The 13961-nt window shown below is 43.6% G+C and overlaps 1 protein-coding gene across 1 annotated transcript in view; it reads right to left on the reverse strand.

Moving 5' to 3' along the window:
* Window positions 1–13961, reverse strand: part of A2M (alpha-2-macroglobulin) — a 29664-nt gene that overhangs the window by 6298 nt on the left and 9405 nt on the right. The window contains exons 11-27 of the mRNA XM_077174125.1: window positions 13443–13601; window positions 11854–12081; window positions 11466–11529; window positions 10845–10987; window positions 10028–10177; window positions 9194–9364; window positions 8414–8564; window positions 6630–6738; window positions 6088–6316; window positions 5696–5822; window positions 4939–5060; window positions 3623–3674; window positions 3038–3121; window positions 2462–2638; window positions 1897–1981; window positions 567–723; window positions 190–264 (exon numbers count right to left, since the gene is read on the reverse strand). Coding sequence (XP_077030240.1) covers window positions 190–264; window positions 567–723; window positions 1897–1981; window positions 2462–2638; window positions 3038–3121; window positions 3623–3674; window positions 4939–5060; window positions 5696–5822; window positions 6088–6316; window positions 6630–6738; window positions 8414–8564; window positions 9194–9364; window positions 10028–10177; window positions 10845–10987; window positions 11466–11529; window positions 11854–12081; window positions 13443–13601 — 2283 coding nt within the window. The remainder of the gene's footprint in view (window positions 1–189; window positions 265–566; window positions 724–1896; window positions 1982–2461; window positions 2639–3037; window positions 3122–3622; window positions 3675–4938; window positions 5061–5695; window positions 5823–6087; window positions 6317–6629; window positions 6739–8413; window positions 8565–9193; window positions 9365–10027; window positions 10178–10844; window positions 10988–11465; window positions 11530–11853; window positions 12082–13442; window positions 13602–13961) is intronic.

The following is a 13961-nucleotide window of genomic DNA, read 5'->3' on the forward strand; positions in this document are numbered from 1 at the left end:
TTCAGGAGGGGACTGACGGAAGGAGGTCTAGAAAAAAGTAGTGTACAATACTTCCCATATATAGCAAATATGACAATTATACCACAGGGTTCAACAACCAAGTAATTTTTCCAGTCTGGAGCAAATTCTGGTGAATACTATGTTGACTGACACAGCACAAGTGGCCCAAGTTAGGATGCAGACACATACAGTCACGGGCAGGGGAATCTCCAGCAACGCGATAGTGATGTAGGCTGTCAGCGTGGCCTCGTTGTCCACTCCACCCTGCAGGGAAACACAAAGGTAGATGCTGACCCCACCCACCTTCATATCCTCAGTCTTTTCTTCCACTCCAGTAGGAGCAGTGCACTATTCTGCATTGCAGTCCTTTAGCTTGCCTCCTTCCTTTTGCAGCTGACCTGAAGGTATCTCAAATAAGTACAGAACAGTATGTGGCTCCCTCCCCAACATTTGCCATTGGCATGGGTATATCCCATCTCCCTATGTGCTCAAGAAGCTCAACTGGCCCCATCTGACTTATGGCCAAGTTCTAGCCTCACAAAGAAACAACCAGGCAGACTTGTTACCTTCATGGCGTTGTTCAGGAGTGTCCCAGAACTCTGGAAACAGCCGTTCTCCTTCTGTTTGTAAGACAGCCAGATCAAAGCATCCTGGATGTGCTTCTCCTCTATGAAGATGTGATGCCGGGCCTGGGCAAAGGACTTGAGGACAAAGGCTGTGAGCCTGAAAGTGAGAAAAAGAAAGGGCCTGAGCAGGCCTGTTGCCCATTTAAATTGAGAGGGCCCATGTACACTTCATCTATCTGGAAACACGCAAGCGGACCTGGGAAACTGTGGGCCAATTAGTCAAACCATATGTATATTATATCCTCACCTCAAAAAATTCTGTCCAAAAATTGCTTTCCACTTTGATTTTTGTCTCTCATTTTTGGCTCAAAAACCCTGTGATCTCTTTGTATTGAGGCTACAGTTTGAAGGACAATGATTGTTGATCTGTCTTTGAAAAAAGCTCTTTGAAAAATATCCGTAATTGCATGCCAATTAGTTAAATATGCATAAGAGAAGTACTCAAAATTACAAGGAAGAATAATTAAATTCCTGCAAGCTCATGGTCTGCTGGTAGAACTCTTAAACTGTAAATCCATGCTTCATGGGTTTCCCAGAACTACCCTAGAATTTTAAAGTAAAGCAGAACATGTTAAAAGAGTTTTTGTTAAGAGCTGTTGCAAGCAGTTATGGAAAAGAAGCAGGCATGTGGTAAGAAGCCAACATGCTGTCAAAAGCCAATTACCATTTCAGAAACTAAAAGCAAACTGAGGGTGATGAGTTCTTCCGTTATTATCCTTACTTGAAATTGAAAGCACATGAAAATGATATACAGGAGCAAGTCAAAACTTTTCAATAAGTCAAAATGGCAACACACATGCTCCTCCAGCCTGTCTTTGCTTAGTAGCATACAAACACTTAGGAAAAAAAACATTCAGCACTGTTCTTGGACTATCAACCTTTCCACTTGTGTTTCCTCATATGTTTCCATACAGAACCATCTTTTCCAGCAGACTTCTCAGCAGATGCTAGTCTAGAAGAGCTGCCACTGCAACTTTTCAACCTTCTTCAGTCAGGGTGTTAAATCCCGGCTCTCTTCTTCCCCAGTTTATCTCTATTTTCTTTTTGTTTGTAGTTGTCCTTGGAGCCACTGGGTGGAAGCACTTCAGCCATAAGCTGGTTGATGTAGCCTATTTATTAAGAAGGAGGCAGCCTAGGGACCAAACCAGCTCTGGAAAGCCTGCTGGTCTACAACAGAATTTCCTATTTACTGTCAGGCAGTATTTATTATAAATGTGTGGGTGAGAAAGAGGAGCTTATTGGAGATGCATGGGTGGCATTGAAATCTCACCAGGTATTCCCTGGTTGGCCATAACGTTGTCCAAAGGTACTGTAAGAACCATCATGGTGCTTGTAGTTCAGCTGCCTCTGATAACCTGCAATGGAAAGATAAGGCAACATTCAGATGCAAGAAAGAGTCTGCTGAGGGATGGGAAAATAGAAAAAAAGCTCCATCAGCAAAAGCAAATGAGAGAGGCATAGGTCAGTCCTATCCTAACCAATATGCAGTGCTGCTACATCCCCACCTCCATGAATGAGGAAAAGCAACACCTGCCTTTCTTCAGAAGGATGACAGGACTTATAAATGACAATGAGTGAGTCATGGTAGCAGTGACAACTCTGCACTGCATTGCCACCCCATGAGAAAAGTACTTGCAATGATCAGGTACAGTAATGCTTAAGCAACACAAAATAATAAAGAAAAAAGCAGCAAAGGGCCCCCTCAGGCATACAGCAGAGACCATCTGTGTATGAGAGAAGACCACTTTCAACATCTGGCCAGCATTTGGCAAATCTACTCCAGGCAGGACCCAGAAAAAAGCCAAAGCAGAAGCAGAATCCATGTTCCAGCTCACCGCTCACTAAGTATCCAGTGGCCTTGGATTTGATCTCCTCACTCAGCTGCCCTGTCTTGTTCAGATAGTCCAGGACATAGATGTTGGGGGCAAACAGGACCATGTTCTGCTCCCCACAGCCAAAGGGCATCTGGAGGAGCTGGTGCAGGTTCTGCATGGCAGTGCCCATGATGTCACCTGAGGAGCAGGAGATACCATAGGGATGTTAACAATATTTAGGGCTGGCTATCAGAATCAGGGGAAGCTACTGAATAACAGATGCAGGAGATATCAGAGAAGAACAAAAGATAATGTGGATTGATAAAGATCGTGGAACAAAACACAGAACATCAGAGAAAAAGAAAAAAGGGAAATGAGAAAAAGGTTAGGGGAGGAGAGAAAGGTGAGAAGGATGAGAAAAAAGGCTTGCAGAAAAGGAAAAGGAATAGCACAAACAGAAGGGAAAGTGCTCAGGACAGAAGAGATTAAACACAAGAATGAGCTGTGCTAGAAACCAAGAGAAAAAGCTGTGAGGTAGGAGGTCAACACAAGGAGTCAGAAACAGCACATGGTTCTACTGTGAGGCTGTTAACTCACCCAGCACTGAGAAATATGCTCTGCCTGAGTCTTGTACCACATTTTCAGGAAGCAATAGGGAAAACTCCTCTTTCACAGGCACTCCTGAGAAAGAAACAAGACCCAAACAGCTTCAGTGCAGTTCCAAGAAATGGCTAATGGAAGGGGAGGGGGTCTCAGTGCAACAACAGGAACTCTTCCTATTAGAAATGCCCTGATTTCAGTTACTTCATATTTCCCTGGCTGTAACACAGTCTCTGCATGAAACCACTCCCAGCCACTTCAAGGCACTGCAGATCATGTGTCTACAGCTTCCTCCTGAGTGTGCAAGAAAACAAGAGGACATGTAACTCCTGTGCCAGAACTAAAGAGAGTAGGGATGCAAAATCCATCCTAAATCTGTCCTAGCTCATACCATACTTAGGCAGGAGGGTCAATTCTTTAGGACTTTCTTCTGTCTTATGTCTCAAACTCCCTACCAATGGGGCATGTTTTGAATACCCAAAAATGTCAGACTACATGGAATATGATAGAGGCAGGCCTCCAACATCCCACCCATCAAACCACACAGCAACAAATTGAGAGTGTGCAAAGAGCGGGCTTTACCTTTTACACAGAGCACAGAATTCTGGGTTGTTTCCTTCTCAATTCCTTCAGGCTTGGATGGGATGAAGGAAAACAAGAAAGGTGAGAAATTAGTGAGACAGGAAATACAGACAGGAATCCTCACAAGGACAGAGGGATATGTAAAAAGAAAAGTGAGGGAACTGAAGAAGGAGAGGCAGTCACAAACATTCCCTGAAATACAGAGCACTGAAATAATTTAAGAAAATAAAAGAAATGTGGTCCTAAATGACTGGTGTTGGTTGTATGTGGAGGAAGGACAGAAAAAAGAGAACACTGGAGGACCATCAAATGGATGACCTGCAACTATTGCACTCAGTGAGAGACACTTAAACGTCCTTGTGACAAAGGGACTGCAGCATTACAGAAGGCTGTGCTGAAGAGAAGTCTGCAGTCCTATTTATTGTAATGCTCCAGATGCTTTAGGGGAAAAAAATTGTGCATGCAAACAATAGAAATGGAGGATGTAGTACGCTGTAGTATCTGTTGACACTACTGATAGCACATGGTGGGCAAACATTAGGGGGTTTTATGATACGGAGGAAAGCTCAGAACATAGAACCCCACTGCCAGATTACTACCCTCAGTAAATAATAAACTAATGATTTCCTGTAAAGGCTATCCAATACTGCCACATAGTATTCCCTTCTGTTCCACATCACATCAGCAACTCTTCCTGCCACAGGAAATGGGTAAGCTGTAAAATTTCAACATGTTTTCATGTGTAGTTTTAAGGTGATTTCTTTACAGTCATCAAATTCCCATAGGTGCTTGTGAATCCCTCACCTTTGTCCTGGGCCAGTCTTTGTAACCAAACCGTAATTGCAAAACACTCAGCTTAAGAGGCAGTTTGTTTGGCCACTCTGAGGCAGAGGGGCAGCATGTGCTGACTGGCACATTTATTGGGGGTGTGTCAAAAGAAGGAGAGAGGCTGTAAAGACACTGTATTGAAACAGCAGGTGATGGGAGACCTGCTTAGATGGCAGCTAAAGGGAAGATGGATTGCAGTTACAGTAGAAGTTATAGGAAAAGTCACCAGGAGACACAAGGCACATTATTAAGCTGAAGTCTTTATGCAGCCCTGCCAAAGTACAAAGATGATGCAAAACAATTATACTGCCATGCTGGGTAACGATGCCATGAAATCATGGACCAGACCAGGTTAGAAGGGATCTCAAAAGATCATCTGGTCCAACCTTTGACAAGAAAGGGAGCTAGATGAGATTATCTAGCTTCTCCTGCAGTTGTATCACTGTGTGAGGTAAAGGCTCAGTCCTCCCTTCCCGCAGCCCACGTACCTCCACCAGCAGCTGCCTGATGACCGTGTCCTTCCTCCCTTTCTCAGGGGTCTCCACAATGTAGTTCCCACAGGGCTGCTGGTTCTGTAGGGCCTCAGTGGTCACTGAGAACTCCACTTGCCCTGGAGGAAACAGGGGTCAATCAGCCCTGCCAGGCACAGCCATGCAATGGGATTCACTGCTACATTCAGGAGTTCCACCTTGCAGGCTCATGGATGGAGATTTCTGTCACAGCTGGGCCCTGCTTCTTTCCCACAAAACCCAAGGTCTCTACATGAGCTGTGCTGTCATTGAAAGGTGACTCTATTTTGGAGACTCTTTCACAGAACCTAGGACACCACAGAGCTGAGTGTGACCAGCCCCACTGCTGTTCAGCACATGCTGCCCTGAATGCATGCCAAAGCTGCTACCACACCAACAGTGAAAACAAAGTGTAAAGATCCCATGTCCTCCCTAATCTCTGGGAGGAATGGAGCTAGCAGAACATCTCTGCTGGCCAGCAATGTCTCTGGCCTCAGGAGATGCTGTCCAAGGGCTATAAGGCTTGATGGTCCTGGATGTGATGCCAGACACACAGTTGGACCCTATGAATCCCCCAATCTTTGCCTCCCAAATATCAGTCTTTGTGCCCCAGATCAGTCACACGCAACTGAAATGCTTCCCAGAAAAATGTGTTGCTCTGATATCCAATACTGAACAGGGAGAACAGCACAAAGAAATCCTTCCTGCAGTTTTCAGGAAACCCTGAGACCTTTACCTAGAGATTTGGGAGTCACCAGCCAAGCCATGGTTTTCCTCCCATTCTCACAGAGACAATGAGATTCTTCCTCCTTTTCCACTGGAGTAGCCAGGAAATGAGTAGACTGAGCCAGAGTCACACTGACCTGCCAGTTGTAGAGAGAGATGCAGTTAAGGGTGATCATGAGAAACAGGGAGCTAGGAAGCCATAGAAACAGCTATTTCTTCAGTAGCAAAGGAGCAGGGAACTGGAGTTGTGGGTTCTGCATTTGGAGTGTATAGAAGAAATAATATAAAAAGCTGTGGCAAAGGGTCTAAGGGCTACTGAGAGATAAGGTAAGAAGGCTAGGTGAAGGCAAGGAGGGCACAAGAAGGTACCCAGCTAGAGAGAGTAATTTAAACCTCCCTTACCCTGATGCAGGCAGGCAGGTAGTTGAAAACGGTGGCTTTCAGCGTGAAGGACTCCCCACGCACCACAGAGTAGGGCATGGTGAGCTCCACAAAGAAGGGCTGGAAGGCTCTGAGGGACACTGTTGGGGACAGGCCAAAGCCTGTGTCTGCTGAAGTGCAGAATGCATTGGCTTTCCACTCAGTGATGGTGTCAGGGATGGTCACTTCTAGATCAGCTTTTCCCTCAGAGCTGGTAAAGCACAGACAGCAAGGACAGAGGGATCAATGTTACAGCATTTTGGTGACTACCTGCACCCCTTTTGGCATACTGAACAGTATTTGCTGTGTGAATGATGGAGCACAGTACATTTGCTACTGTAGGACCACTCTACATCTTCCTGTCCACTCTTTGGACAGACCTAATAATGGCTGAAAGTAATTTCATCTCAAAGGATTGCCAAATAGTCTCTGCAAACAATGAAGGACAAACACTTTGGGATTCCTGTTTTCATATTATAAGCCCAATTTTATGAAAAAGGAATGAGGTAGCCCAAGGTACTCACCTTATAGGTACTAAACTCCAAATCCAGGTTTCTGGGAAATACTTTCGGACTGTCTCTGTCACCTCTTCAGGAGTGCTTAATTGGTTAGAAATTCTCTCTGATGGAATGCCTGAATGTGGAGAGATGAAAAAGAAATCAACTATTGATAATTCCAAACAAGCAAGACCCATATCAGCATCATGCTTCAATCTGAGAAAGTGTCAATCAGAAGCAGATGCTTGTGGTTGTAGTGAGCTGTGGTACCAACAGCAGTGGAGTTTCAGGGCCAGGGCTTATTGGCAAGAAGAGCTAACCTTCCATAATTTTCTGCTGGTCTCCAGCAGACCTCAAAGTTTGGAAGCCAGCACTTTACAGCTTAAAAAAGAAGAAAAGGATTTAGAGCAAAAACCTATTTAGGACCTTCCATACAAGCAGCCTTCATGTGATGTTCTTCTCCATCCTAATCAGTCCAGCCAGCAATGGAACATCCCTCTGTTGAAGTGGATTTTGTAGGGTCATTGTGACTCAGAGTACCAACTTCCTGTCAAAGCTATGGCCTCCTCAAGAACTAGGCTGAAAATGCTCAAAATAAAAACAAGCAGCTGGAATACGGGAAGGGTAAAAAGAGCTATTTTGATGAAAACCAAGTTTTCACATACAAAATTTATTCCAAATAAAATATTATGTGTTTGAGATGAAATTTGTTTAAACATTTTGTTTTACTTTACTTTTCAATAACTGGAAACCAAAGATGGGGTGGGTGGGACTTGGTTTGCTTGGCTTTCACAAACAGAAAGAGAAATGCATCCAAGCAGAAAAAGAAGAAAAGTTCTTAAAGAAATTCTAATTTTTGGCATATTTACTTTGGCTAATTGAATTTCTGCATTTGGATAACAATTGAGTAGCCAACAAATATTTATACTAACTGCAACAGGCATCTCCAGAGCCTGAGAAGGTCTCAGGGACAGGTGAAAGATGCTATCAGAGCTATATCACATTGCTCCTGGCAAAAGTGGCAGGCTGCTTGCTTGTGTTTTTCTATTGTAGTATTTCAGTCTTCTTAGTGATGGTTATTTCAGTTTAAAATAATTGAAAGGCATCTATCCTCCATCTTAGCAACTTCTGTCAGAAGCTGAAATTGTTTTCAAACTGGACACATACAAAAGCACAGGTTCTAGTGCCAAAGGCAAACTCTTTGAATCAGCTATCCAGCTAGAATAACTTAAAAATTCTAAGATATTTTCCTTAATATGAGACTGAAGGATGATAGGGCCAATTCTGTTGCCCTAACTATTACAGTGTAAGAATTAAGATAGCTCTTAAAAATAGGATAATAGGATGGATCCATTTCAGACTGGACTTCTATCATATAGGTCTTACCATGCTAAGCTCCCAAAGTCTACCAACTCATCACTGTGAAAAATTTGCCACCCACTTCATGGTTTTGACCATACATAAGAATGGGTGAGTCAATGAGAACAGCCTGAAAATGGTATTGGAGACTCTGTAAGTGATAATCTAGGAATAGAACTCTACTGTAAAAGCCTAATGAACAGAGACTTTATCAGCAGGATCTGCCAGGCTTTGCACACTGTCTGGTTCTGCTGATTTCTTATGTAGAGTTACCAAAGTTTGTCTGTAGACCTGCACAATACATTCAGAAGCTGAAATCTGCGAACCCATCAGCTCAGAACTGCTTCCAAGGTTTCAATTCACAGCCCCAGCTCCTGTTTAAGTATTTACCCCAAAACACAAACAGGATCTCTGTTGAGAACAGAAGCAATAACAACACTGAGTTCCCTTACCGCTTGCCCTCATTGCATACATGGGTTCTGCAACCCTGGCTGCAGGTACTCCTAGGTCAGCTGATAAATGGGCAGAGTACATGTGATTACTCGGGCTGCAAATCCGAGGTTTCTTCACGTTGGTATTTGTGAAAACCTTTAAACCCATCTCCTATGGGAGAAAAACCAAACATGCCTTTTTATTACTGAATCCTGTTGAGATTTACACAGCAGACTTGACATTGGCATTTTACCACCTCAAAATGGAGAAGCTGTTACTGTGTATGGATTGGGCCTTGAGATGATCCCCTGGTCCTTGGGTCTGAGTGCCTGGGTGGCTCAGAGAGACCAAAGGATTTATCTCCTCTTTTTCTAGGACACTGGTTCCAGTCCAATTTCAGCCTAGGTGACAGGATTAGCCAGGAAGTAGATATAAAGTTTTCTCTCTGGAATGAAATATCTGTGGCTACAATGCAGCTCAAGGACATACTGATTTATCTGAGGTAACTATAATGGCATGGGATCATTTACCTCCAATTAGAATCTCACTTCAAGTCAACCTCAAACCTTTCCTTGCAAGAAAACTTTGAGACTGATCCCTTTTCCACCAAGTGTGAAGCATATCTGGCAAGACAAGTAAAGCTTATGATCCTCACTGAATATGCCTCTGGATAAAAAGAAGTGCCAGGTCATTCAGATGCAGAAACCCTTCCCCTGCTAAGTTTCATGATGCCACAGAAGACCTAAGCATTCTCAAACATTCTCCTACTCCACTCCCTAACCAGGCCAGGGGAGCTATACCTTTAGGATGCTGTAAGTGTCCTCTTCATTCGCCCCCATTACTGCAACATAGGTGATCCCATCCTGAACTATTGGCTCCACAGTCATGCAATCCCATGGGGACTCCTCCAAGGGTACTCTTGAATCATAGACATAGCCATGGAATTCCTTCACTGGAAGTAAGTCATACACCTTGGCAGAAAGAGAGTATTTGGCATTTTAGTGTCCATTGTTAGGAAACACAACTGAGGGAGTTGGATGCAAGCACCACAACAGTCACATCAACAGCTCATACATCCACATTGACATGGTCCTCCCTGTGCTGAGAGCAGTAAGAATTTGGGAATCAAAAAAAGGATCAAAATTTGGAGATTCTGCCTCTTTTTTTATGCTCTGCATGTTACTCTGGTTATTATGGCTCAAATATGTAAAAAATTACATTGGCCAAACCATCTGCAATACCTTGTCCCTACTCAGGGATTGTCATTTTCTGCTTGGCAAAAGGCAAATAAACTCTTTGACACTTCCAGATGCTACCCCAAGAAAATTAATCCATGCATGAGGAGAGTAACTGAAAAATTATCATCAAACACACAACAGCATTTGGCTCTGGCCAAGACAAGCAGGCCCCTTAAAAAGGCTTTCTAACTGCCATCCCTAAAATCACACAAAACCCCTAAGAAACAACTGCTGCCCAGTTCTCATCTTTTTGCCCACTGGAGGAAGATGAGAAGCAGCACAGGGGAGCCTCCCTGTGTCAGCTCTGACAAGAGGGACTGTTCCCTGCTTCCACTCCAGCACTGGCTGCTCTTGCTCTGAGCAGGCTCTGACTTGTTCCACAGACCAAGAACTTACGGAGGTGGGTGACAGGTCAGCTTCTGGCTTCATCAGGAGCACACTCTTGTCCACAGCACGCACAGCACAGAGGGAGTTCGGCGAGGCTTGGAACTGCAAGTGAGCATCTGAGGAAGGCAGGCCTTCCGAAGGGGAGAAGCTTAAGTCCACCTGTAAGGACAGGAAAGGCTATGTCACAGATGCCCTACCCTCACAGGACTTTTCCTTCCAGGTGAGTGCATCCAGTTCTAGTTTTACAAGGTCCCCATACCCATGCTCACTTCCCTCTACACTTCCTCTGGGCTACTGCTCCCTTCCAGCAGTGCCAGGGGAATCAGCACCAAGAGATCTTGGCAACTTCAAGCATCATAATCACTCATAAAATTTTTAAGGTGGTTGTGGGTTTTCACTCACATTGTGAGTGCGATGAGGCAATCCCACATAGGGGCTAGATGTGATCAGACAGTGGAGCATGTCCTTGAACTAGGATCAGTCACTTTACTGCACCCAGAAACTGTATGTGGAGAGAAAATCAGCTTGCAAAGACCTTGCTGTTGCTCTCTTTTTCTTAGCACGGACCATCTGCAGGATCAGCAGTTTGACCAGTTGCTAAAGGGGGTTTTATCAGTGTAGCCCCTGCTAGCGCTTTTTTTCCAGCAGTTGACCTCCTCCAGGTTAGCAAAAACCAGTAAGTAGTGAAGCTACCTACAGCAATTGATATGTTGCCTGTCCAGTGTTAGTGTACCTAAAGAAATTAGCTTAACCAGGCTGAATCTAAATAAGTCAGCTTGAACACACTGCAGTCTTGTGGCTGCCCCCTCAGGAAGTGGACACTAACCTTATTGTTGAAACATAATTCTGTGTAGAACTTGGCTGAATCAGCAATCACCTCCTTGCTGGAGACTGTGGTGTAGACCAGCACTTGGGCCACTGGAGCAATATCAGCTTGTACAGACAGCTGTAGTGAGAAGGCACCATTGTCTAGCAAACAAAACGATGGCAAAAAGTTAAGGTGCAAAAAACTTTCTCTTAGAGCAGTCAAAATTCTAGGTTTGACTTTATGCTGAACTCTATCATAACCAGTATGAAATTCCAGGCATCCAAGTAGGATGAATTGGTGCTCACATGATGTATAAGTCTCCCTGTCTGACTAAAAAGGCCTGTTTTCCAGTGCATAAGTATGCTGAATTTTGCTTCAGCTTCTCAAAACAGACTATCAGATGTATCTCTGAGGAGCACTGGAGCCCCAGAAAATGCAGTGTCAGGAGAAAGATAGTGGCACAGGGGATTAGAGCAAATCTCTGAAAAGCCTAAAGGCAGAGAAAATAAAGGTAAAACTTTTCCCAAATCTTAGAGGACATGCACATGTCAATCCCTGCATTTACATGGAAGCAGAGTGTATGCCACAGTTGCCTAGCCCCCCATAAGAGTGAAAATTTAGTGGGGGAGAGGAACTCACCACTTTCCTGGTCCAAATCCAGAATGTGAGTGCCTCCTTGCTTAATGTTTCCCTTGGCCATCACCTGAATGGAAGGAAAAACTTTGTTGTGATTGTGGTTTTGCATTAGCCAAACCTGAAAGTGAGGGAGGAGAGCAAGGAGAGCTCTGTGTCTGCTGCACACCCCCAGCTCTCTGCCTCCCTGTAGCAGAATCCCTGTGCTCACCTAGAGGGTACAGGGACATCCTTACTTTTTACTCCCAACTCAGACCCTCCTTTTTGTTTCTAAAGAACATGTGAAGGATGACAAGAAAGTGTTTAAAGACCACTGCCACAAACCACAGCTTTTATTTCTAATCCCCCTATAACTGCCAGTGACAACCTCACTGTATGGCAGGTGCAAACTTACCAGGTAGTAAAAGGTGATTTTCCTCTGCTCTCCTACAGCTGCTGGAGTAAGGATATAATGCACCCAGATGTCTGTGGTGGAGCCACAGCTTAGTGGCTTGGACTTGGGCTCAATTTTGAGGAAGCTATTACTGGGAGAGTAAAAGCGCTTTAGTTGCAGATAACGTTCTCCATAAGATGGAACAACCCAGTTATGATCATAGCAGAAGATGTGGTTTTTATGAACTGCCTGGAAAAGGAGAAAATACATACATAGATCCTCAAACACAGGTGGCCAAACTGGAGACAAAAATTCACAGCGTAATATTAAAGCTTTAGTATTTTTTTCGTACAGAAGTAATACGAAAGTCTACAAAAAAAAAAAAAAAAAACAAACCCCAACACATGAGTTTGGAAAGTGCAAGACAGGATGGTGGTATCTTTAGCAAATCATTGGGAATGATCTCATTCCCACAGAAGCTGGAGTTTGTGTAAAACAAGATGAACCATATCAGATTTTTGTTTGCTATCAGTGTCACCTTAAGGGCTTTTTACACTAACGCCTTGCTCTCTCTAATATTCTAGTTAGTCTAAAGGGAAAAAATGACAGTTTTCATTTCTTTCCTTATCATTGGCACTGAAGAAGGGATAGTGCTGTTCAGTTCAGATATTTCCAGTGCCAAGATCAAGCTACAGATGTTATAAAAAAGAAGGACAATCTCCAACTAATAATTTAAAATTTAAACTGAATAGAAGTTTAGGAGGAGAGAGTTCAGGTCCTCTTAAAAATGAGAGCAAGGGGAAGATCTTTCACATTTAGAAGGGCGCTTCAGAATTTGATATGTCTTATATGCCCTTTTCTCTTCATCTTTCTCATTACTTGGGAATCCTTGCCTTTTCTTTATCCTACAAAAATCTGAAAACTTCAACTATCTGGTAGTAACTTCTGGAAAATTCTTAATGGTTTTAGTGTGTGACAAGGGACTTGTAGGGAGTAGAGCAAATATAATTCTAGACACAATTATTCTCCCCTACTCCAGGATGTGATATTACAAAACATGCATATTACACAACAAATTGCATTTCCCACTAACAAGAAGATGCTCAGCAGCACCTATTTGTCCCAGAAAAACAAATTCCACAACAAACCAAAACAAAGCAAAACCAAACGAACAAACACAAACCACCCCCCAAAAAAACAAACAAACAAATAAACAAACAAAAACCAAAAAACAACAGGAGATGTACTTAGCAACTTGAAATGCTAAATTAAACTCTGAAACTCTCAGATGCACAGACGGGAGACAGAGCCACCCTTAACTAGATAGGGCTGGTGATCTCTTGGAGCAGAATGGACTATTATGATCTCCTGATGTTCCTTCTAACCCTGTATTGCAATTGCTAAGCAAAAATCAAATATTTACAAGATAAGTGCAATCGTGACCTGGAACCTCAGTCTGCTGTATGACTATTTCCACCAAACTGGTGTCAAGTTCATACAAACAACAAGGAACAATAATCTAAGTACTTTTGCATACATAGTATAAATTTTAGAGCTTCCCCTCCAGCCCTGTGGGGAGCTTCATTATCTTCTCTGCCCAAAGGACTTACCCTAATTCCAACATTTTCCAAGGCCAATGAGGAAGTGTTTAGGGCAAACTCTGCAACACCCTCTTCATTTGTTGTATAGTTTTGTTCCTGTCCTCCTTGAAGAGAAATTCTCACAGTTTCATTGGCAATTGGAGCATTAGACCCATCCACTAGTTTCACCTGGAGGAGCAAAACCAGCTCAGTTTAGCAGGAGAGGGATGGCTGCCACCTGAACAGGACTGGTAGAACACCAAGGTAAAGGCATTGAGCCCATGTCAGACAAGGAAGCCTCAACAGCACTTTATGTGTATCTCTTTCAGAGACAGCTGCAAACTTTCTGAATACTTTTTCTCTGCCTCTTTCTTATCTCTGCCTCTGGGTCAGAGGAGTGGATGTGGAGAATGACATGCACTTACATCCCCTTGGTCTCCAATTAAACAGGTGACTATTGGAGGAGAATTTTAGTGGACTGGAGAGGCAGAGGCACAAGGATAGAATGAAGACTGTGCTCTCAGTGCCTGTTCCCCAGTTTGAGAGCCT

The sequence above is a fragment of the Agelaius phoeniceus genome, chromosome 2, assembly GCF_051311805.1.
Source record: "Agelaius phoeniceus isolate bAgePho1 chromosome 2, bAgePho1.hap1, whole genome shotgun sequence".
Lineage (NCBI taxonomy): Eukaryota > Metazoa > Chordata > Aves > Passeriformes > Icteridae > Agelaius > Agelaius phoeniceus.